We start from the raw sequence: 8,840 nt of genomic DNA, 5'->3' as shown, positions 1-8,840 counted from the left end.
GATGAGAGATGGAAACAAAAGGAGCACGGGAAGAAGAAGAAGAAGCAGGCATTGGCGCTCATCTCCGACGAAGCTTGCCGGCGACAAAGTGGCACGAGGCGAAGGGGATCGAGCGTAGAGGCGCAAGAGGAGGAACTCGGGGCTGCTTTGGTGCCGCGCTGCTGCTTGGGTGAGGCAAGGCGGCGGCTGGATGGATGTGCGGTGGAGGCAGAGAGTGGAGGCGGAGGGGATTGGATCGGGCGAAACAGTGGAGGCGCTGGGTTGGGCGATGGGGATCCCGAGGAAGATGTGGCGGCGGCGGGGTGAGGGACAAAAAGCCTAGGTTTTAGGGATTGGTCTAGGGTTGGATTATATATAGCAATAGGATTTTTGGGTAGGGGCTAATCCGGTCCATCTGATCTAAATCGGACGGTCGAGAAAAAAAATAGGTAGAGTGTCCAAATAAGAAAACGGTGATATTTTAGGGACGTTTGGAGATGATCCGGAACCAACGGTGACGACTGCCCGGGTCGGGTTCGGAACAACTTTCGGACGCGCGCGAGGGGTTCATTGCACTGATGCAGGGGGGTAGGCGAACAAGGTCAAGTGTGGTTGGACTGAGAAGAGAGAGGGGAAGGAGTGCAGCCCGGCGACTATTTCCGGAGACCGAAAACGTCCGACATATGACCGGCTATAATGCCGCTATATGTTTAACGGTTGGACTATCAAACGGACTCCGAATGCGATGAAATTTGGCAGGCGGTCTACCGACAACATAACAACACCGCACGCCAACTTTCATCCCATTCCGAGAACATTTTCCGGACACTTATAAAATAATATTTGGGACATGCCGCGGGCGTGTGCAAGGGTGTCTGGGCTCAGAACGGACAACGGAAGAAACTAGGAGACCGAGACGGATGCAAGTTTTGAAAACATGATGATGCAATGCACATGATGACATGGCAAGATGCAACACGTAAGCGAATGACATGGCAACGACGATGAATAACTTGAAGACACATGGCGCAACGGTCTCGGGGCGTCACACAAGGCCACAAGGAGGAAGAAGGAGTGCAACAAGATCAACTCTGCACCTCCCAGGCGACCCCGTGCCCACGGGCCTCGAAGACCCCGTGCGCACGGACTACATAGGAAGCTGGCGCCGGAGCACCCCGTGCGCACGAGCTTGTACCGTGCCCACGGGACCCCGTGCGCACGGGCCCAACTTACCCCGTGCGCACGGGCCCATCAGGATGGACGACTGTGAGCTTCTGTTGGGCCTCCTCTTCATCCCCTCCATCCACCTACCTATATATTCCGTACCTAGACCATTTGTTACGGATAGCAAAGTATATGAAATGATTATGTGAGCTTTGCTCCTTGTACCCATTCCTCTAGAAGATCATGTCCTCCTAAGGGAGAAGATCCACTTGTGGATATCAAGACCCCCACATGTGGGAAGGATCCCATCACAGGATCATCAAGACCTCTCTCCTCATAGGATTGGGATGAACTAGTATCTTGTATCTTTCCTTTGTTGTTCTTGAATCATTGTGACCTCCTGTATGTTCTTGGATCTAGCATATGTGTGATTGGATCTAGTCAATTGAGTGTTTTCTCTTGTTTTTCCTCTTGTGTTCATCTTGCTCTTGGGGATTCTCCCTCCAATTCGTGAAAAATCTCCACTTAGGGTTCCACCCTACGACACCATTGGAGGCCAAAACCTCCATCTAAGAGAAGATCCCGAGGGATATCAAGACCCCCTCGGAGAAGGATCTATCTAGATCATCAAGCCCCCATCTCCTTTGGATTTGGGATGAACTTTACCTTATATCTTTTTTTTGTTGTTTATGTACCTTGTGGATTTTGTGTGTTTGATTGTTTAGTGTATGTGTGATTGGATTTGTTCTTGAGTGTTTCCCCTCGTGTTCTTCGTGTTATTCATTAGATTCCCTCCATTTCGTGAAAGATCGGCCCCTAGAGTTCCACCCTACATCTATTTTGAAACGGAGGGAGTAGGTCTGAATCCTGGGAATTTAATGTCCCTGAGTTTATTCTCTCACACCAGGTAAACAATCTGGCCATTATTTAGTGAATAAACTTGTTTGATTTTGATATAGCTTACCACTCATGCCAAGTGGTATTTAATGATTAAAGTTTTTTTTGAACTTAAATGATTAAAATTGTTATGATAAAAAAAAGAGGGTCTTGATTTGGAGAAAATAACCCACAAATCCACAATTCCTGTAGTGGAGCAAAGATCGGATCTGAAAATGTAATCGCATTCGTGTGCTCGAACCGTAAAGCACCAGAACCGCGTACAGGAAGGAGGCGGAAATTCAGCACGAAAACCACGCAATAAATAAATAAATAAATAGAAAAGGGGGCGGAAATTCACACATAACTCGCAACAGGCCGCTCCCGTCTTTCTTCTTCTGCCATAAACCCTAAACCGCTAGCGCCACTTTCCCCACCCAACTCGCCATGGAAGCGGACGAGGCCCCTCACCCACCGCCGCCGTGGAAGCAGAACAAGTCGGCCGTGGCCGTCGAGGCCTCGTCGGGCTCGCTCGCCTCCGCCGCCGCGCGCCTGTCAGCCCGCTCCCGCGCGATCCCTCCGGCCCGCGACTTCCATTTCTACAACAACTTCCCCTCCTTCAAGTCCCCCGTCGCCGCCGCCGCCGCCAGGGCCGAGTCCTCCCTGGGCGTCCTCGGCGCCTCCACGCTCCTCCCCAAGCAGCAGCAGCAGCAGCCGCCTTTCCCCACGGAGGACCTCGACGACGCCTACGACTGGCTCGTCGCCCGCAATGACGACCTGCTCGAGATGTTTGCCGCCTCCGCGGACGAGTTCAAGGCGCTGCGGGAGAAGGAGGAGGCCCAGGGACGGAAAGTCGCGGCAGAAGAGATGGCGGGGGATGGGTTCCAGGTTGTCTACGGCAAGAAGAAGAAGAAGGTGGGTATGGGAGAGGAAGGAGTTGGCAGAAGTGAGGCCTTTGGATCTTCTGGTTCGGTGAGGATGGCCACCATGGATAGGGCTGCAGCATCAGGGCCAAAGCCGAAGGTGCCCTTCCACATCCCCACCATCCCACGCCCACAGGACGTGCACCGCATTGTGGTGGACAACACGAGCAAGCCATTCGACCATACCTTCCTTGAGCGCAGCGATGACGGTGCCCGTGCCATACACCCACTGGTTAGTGCTTCCGCACATGTTTATTCTAATCTCACACCACACCTTCCCCTCAACAATTCAAGATTAATCTGTTCAGAAATTTATGATGAAATCATCCATGGAAGGTGCCAAATGAGCCATTATTGTTTAGTGAAGCATGCAGTAGATAATTTATTTATTGCATTTGCAAGATTATCAAGTGTTGCACATGAACGGTGATTAGTTTTCTCAACATCTGGGAGTATAAAACCTTAAATTAGCTGGTACATGACTATTGAAATGTGTTAGGTAGTGGAGACTAGATGTCATACGAGATTGTGTGAATAAAAGAAAATAACATGAGTATGGAGGAATGAAGAGTCAGCAGTGTAATTTATCTAATATCAGTGTTTCTTCCAGAGAAATTGGAGAGAACTGCTGTTTTCTTTATTCTGCATGCATTTATCAAATGTGAGCAGAGTGGTGTGACGCCGCTGTCTCATTGCAGGAAAAACTCCCCATGGAGCAACTATTTGACAGGCGTGTTCCTGGAAGTGAGCCATTAGAGCCACCTGCTTTAGATGACACCCCTTTTACATTTGTTGAAGACCGGAAAACCTTGGAAGTGTTGGTGACAAAGCTGAAGAGTGCAACTGAGTTTGCTGTAAGTAACAGTACTAGTAGTATCTATCGGTTTTCTTGCTTCCACTTTATAGAAATGCAGTATTGTTCTTGCTTGTGCCTCACGACTCAACTAGCTGTCTGGTTGACTATATGAATATTCAGAAGTCTAATTACGTTGCTATTAGTACCAGAGTCACAATTCTCATTGCAGTGCTAGATCTATGTGGGAAGTTGGGCCTTTCCTGCCTGCTAGAGTTGTTAAAGCATGGACGTTGACGATTAAATACTCATATTGATATGACATGCTGTAAATATTAAATAGCATTGTTAAATAGTCATATTCACATGCCGTGCTTTAGGTTTCATTACTTACCATCATCTTTCTTGCCTTGTTTCACTCCACCTTTGCTGCCAATGGTTGTTTCTGCCCCCTACAATTTTCTCCATTGTCAGTGTAGTATGCATCCAGCAACGCAAATTCACAACTTCTGCCGCAGGTTACACAGAAATGTAGCATGCTCTGCAGTCTTCTTTTGCCTCCTAACTACTGTCTACTGCTAACTATTGTCACTGTGTACAATTGATTTGTTTTGTGTCAGGGTACTCTAATTACGAACTTAAATCAATTTCCATTTATTTTTCTGTTTTCAGGTTGATTTGGAACACAACCACTATAGGTCTTTTCAGGGTCTCACCTGCCTGATGCAGATTTCAACTAGAACCGAGGACTTTATTGTAGACACTCTTAAGCTCCGCAATTGTCTTGGTGAGAACTTGAGAGAAGTTTTTCAAGATCCAACTAAGAAGAAGGTACACCTTGCTCTTTTGCATATATGTGTTCTTGCTATTGTTCAAAGTCCAGTTTCTCATCGCTCTCATGGGAAAATAGGTAATGCATGGGGCAGGTCGTGATATAATATGGCTTCAAAGAGACTTTGGAATATACGTGTGCAACCTTTTCGACACAGGGCAGGTATGATTCAGCATAGATAAACAGCAGCATGGCCCTAGCATCCAGTTCAGTTATTGTTTTCTTTTATGATTAAATTATTTAGTTAAAATGGCCGTTTTGGTTTTCTATAAATTAAAGCTTGACCTTCTCATCAAAATGCAAATAGGCTTCAAGAATCTTACAAATGGACCGCAACAGCCTGGAGCATCTTCTGCAATATTTCTGTGGAGTGACAGCAAACAAAGAGTACATACTACTTCTTATTCTAGAGTACATTTTTCTTATACTTGCCATGTCACGAATTATATTCTGAAGAGCATGACTAAGACATACATCTCTTGCAGATATCAGAGTGCAGATTGGAGGCTGAGGCCACTTCCTGATGAAATGACCAAGTACAGTGCTTTGAATTCCTCTTGGATTAGCTTTGGATTGCCGCATTTTGTTCTTCCATTTCTTATTTACTCTGCCCTCACTAAATATGTCCATCAAGTGTGTCTGATTGTGACTATGCGTTTCAGGTATGCTAGAGAAGATACACACTATCTGCTCTACATATATGACTTGATGCGATTGCGATTGGTGAATGAGTCTTCAGGCGATGATCTTCTTTTGGAGGTAATGTTTTTTGTTTGTTTTGCTCACTAGTCTTTCCTCGTTTGATTGTTTGATGGTGAAGTTTCTTTTACATGCATTGTTTGGTATTCTCTGCCTCTGGCAGCAATAGATTTTGTTGTTGACAATTTCTATGCAGCATCTGATGCAATTGATTGTGTGCTTGAATTTCAGAATGTGTGCCTTAGAACTGATGTAAACTTGTGTATTGAGGAACACAAGCACATTCTTTTGCTACCACTTTTGTTACTTATGGATTGACTTAGTGACTTCAGTACCTGAACTTGTGTGGACCGTAGAGCATACAAGCAAGTAATCAGATGTCTGCCATTACTGCAGGTTTGCAAGCGCAGCAATGGAATTTGCTTGCAACTATATGAGAAGGAGCTGCTGACTGATTCATCATACCTTTACATACATGGGTCTGTATTTCTCTTGGTTTACCATGTTTTTGTTCTAGAAACCATTCAAGCAGTGTAATGTCATTTTTTTTATGTAATTGCAGGTTGAAAGAAAATGACTTGAGTGCAAGGCAGCTGGCAGTTCTTGCTGTAAGTACTTTTCCTGTTTGAAGTGTTTGTGATTCTTCTTGATACTGGCATCTTGATCATTGAGAAGTTTTCTCCACTTGGACACATACACTGCGTTTTGCTGAAAATGAACAGAGTTCTTCCAGACCCCATAGTTCAGTCCTTGTGGATGCTTTCTTATTTATACTACACTGTTGTAAGTTGTGCCTGGTTTCTTTAACTCCAGATGATCTACCTTAATGAAAAGACATTTTAATTTTATTTATGACATTGTTCTGTTTTGTGTTTTATGCCTCTGCTTGCCTAATGTGCTAGACTGCTATTTGTGACTACCTAATACTCAGTTATAAGTTGAAATGAAATCATTCCTACCATTCCTTATGTAGTTGTTTCCCATCACAGGGTCTATATCAATGGAGAGATGGCGTCGCTCGTGCTGAGGATGAGAGCACTGGTTATATATTACCCAATAAGACTCTACTTGAAATAGGCATTGCTCTTTCCTAATCTATGTACATTGCTTACATGCGTGAGTTAGCCTGGCTAATTTATCCTTCGAATTTGGACTACAGCCAAGCAGATGCCTGTGACCACTGGGAGGTTAAAAAGAACAGTGAAGTCAAAAAATAAATTTCTTGAGCACTATCTCGGACATGTCATTACTATCATAAGGAATGCCGTCGCAAATGCCGATGCTTTTGAAAGTATAGCTGAGCAACTGAAGAAGGGAAGGCTGGAAGAGGTAGTTCTGGTGATCTATGTTTAACTTATCTATTATCATTCCTTTACTGTTGCAATTTGTAGGAACTAACTTCTCAGAGATTTACTAAGGAATCTGGGCTGCTTTTCATACTAACGCATCATTTTGTGTAGTTAATGGCGGCAGAAGCGAAGGACGGCAGTGAAGACAGTGAAATGATTCCTGCCGTCGATGCTGATAGTAATGAAAGTAATCTTCAGCTGATTGCTGAACCTGATGTAGCTCCCACAGTGATTACAAATGTCCATACTGCTTCTTTCTGTACCGGGAATGTTACGAGCGGAGCTTCTTTAGGTAATTTGCAACTAGATAACATCACACCTGAAACCAGGAGCTTTGGGGCGTTGCCAGGCGCTACCGGGCAAGCAGATACAGTGATACCGAGCAATGGTGGTGGTCAGCAGCAAGTAAGAAAATCATTTGCCTTTGTTTGCTATATTTCTTCTGCTGTATCAGTATCTAAACAGCTCCATTGTTCAGGTAATAAAGGCAACAGTTCAAGTATTGAAGAGACCTACGGCTTTTGGTGCTCTGTTAGGAAAACCCTCTACCGCAAGAAGGCCAAATCTATTTCCAGGATTTTCAAGTGACCAGGTATTGGATGTTTCTGCTCTGTCCTTTTTTCTCTTTCCTCCACTGTAGAATTAACAAGTGATGGAGATCTTGAATTAATTTACTAATTGTGTTCGAACTGTGGGTGTACCCCAAACCCCTTGCCTACATGGGATACCTTTGGTACATTGGAAAATAAGTGCATGTAAATAAATTAGTTATGACTTCTGTTCCAAAGAGATAAACCAAGAGCTCCCACTTTACTCAAGTAATTAAGGGGCAAGATATGGAATGGTATCCTCTTTTTGCGAATTCCCTTTGTAGTCTCTATTCTCTCTATATAGCCACATGGGGTAAATGTCAATGTCTCAGTATAGATGCTACTTGAAATTTGTACCAAAGTTCTCACTGTGGAAAGGTTGGTGACTTGTCTTCATTATGTTATCTTTGTTCTGATTTTTGGATGCAACAGAAAGCACTTTCCCGCATTAGCTTTCCCTAGTAATGCTTGACTTTGCTTGGCTTGTGTTACAAATGCAGAATAAAAGCAAGGTGGAGAAGATCAAGTCTTCCGTGGTACTGCCTTTCCATCATTTCTCAGGCGGTGCAAATCCCCCAGCAACTAGCCCTCCAGTAGCAAAATCGTCGGAACATGAAGCAGAAATCATGTGCGAGGATCCTGTGTCTCGGATGGAGGAAGTGATTCAGCTGGACACTGGAACAGATGACCCAGAAAACGGCAACGCAGATGGACAGAGCGATTGCAAACCTGGAGACACCGATGTGTCTAGCTCCCCTCCTGAGCCTTCTTCTGGCATCGAGCAGCGCTGCAGATCCCTCAACGAGAGCAGAGACCTTCAACAGAAGCACCAAGCACCGGAAGAACTGGAATTTAATGATCAGCTGAAGGCCTTCGATTACGCTGAAGCTAGAAAGAATACTTCATTTGGAGAAGTTAGATCTGAGAGAAGAAAGGACAATGCAGTGGCCAGCGCTATCAATGTGGATTCTGGAGATAAACGGAAAAGTTTGAAACAAACCCCCGGTGCCGGTGGCGGCGAAGAGGATGAAGGGAACTTCCAGAATCCACGAAGGCGACAGGCTTTCCCACCTTCTGGCAACAGGAGTGCTACGTACCATTAGTTAGTTGAGAGATGTACTATCCGACCGAGGCATTGTATTTGTAACCTAAAGAGTACAGGGGGAAGTGGAACAACGCGCATGATTTGGCATTCGTCGGTAAGTCATTGGAAATGCTCTTATGTGAGATACTATGGAGGCCTGTTTGATGACCAACACAAAAGTGATCGCCTCCAACCTTCTTCTGGTTGTTTGATTAACACACAAGAAAAATTCTCATTGAAACAAGCAAACTACTATGGCATCCATTCTCATGGAAACCATGCAATTAATTCCCGTCTTTATTTTTATGTATGTAATTCCTGTTGTCCCAAGAGTCCGATTATTTGCTAAATCCAGGATGCCTGATAGAGGCGGGCGTGTTGATGATGCCATGTATTTAGGGTAGGGTCATAAGCCTGATCTAGAGTAGAGTCATAGGCCTCTAGAGTAGAGTCATAGGCCTGACCTAGACGCCCTATCCAAAGACATTGCTCTAGAGTCAAAGACATTTGAAATACAACAGGAGATACCGACTGAAATCACTTTGGAGTGC

At 45.0% G+C, this 8,840-nt stretch overlaps 1 protein-coding gene across 1 annotated transcript; it reads left to right on the top strand.

Annotated features, from left to right (window-relative positions):
• The first annotated feature begins 2,381 nt into the window (after positions 1-2,381).
• LOC125554253 (protein RRP6-like 2) lies at positions 2,382-8,599 on the top strand. Its single transcript, XM_048717832.2, has 14 exons — positions 2,382-3,174; positions 3,641-3,796; positions 4,408-4,566; positions 4,646-4,729; positions 4,875-4,954; positions 5,053-5,103; positions 5,230-5,326; positions 5,663-5,745; positions 5,829-5,874; positions 6,256-6,343; positions 6,426-6,595; positions 6,727-7,020; positions 7,094-7,207; positions 7,706-8,599. Exons 1-14 carry the CDS (start codon positions 2,467-2,469, stop codon positions 8,306-8,308), a joined length of 2,733 nt encoding a protein of 910 aa, XP_048573789.1. The 5' UTR covers positions 2,382-2,466; the 3' UTR covers positions 8,309-8,599.
• Positions 8,600-8,840: the final 241 nt, after the last annotated feature.

Source organism: Triticum urartu, chromosome 1A (assembly GCF_056163025.1).
Source record: "Triticum urartu cultivar PI428250 chromosome 1A, HENAU_Tu73, whole genome shotgun sequence".
In the NCBI taxonomy this organism is placed as follows: Eukaryota; Viridiplantae; Streptophyta; class Magnoliopsida; order Poales; family Poaceae; genus Triticum; species Triticum urartu.
This window is presented reverse-complemented; position numbering and strand designations above follow the sequence as displayed.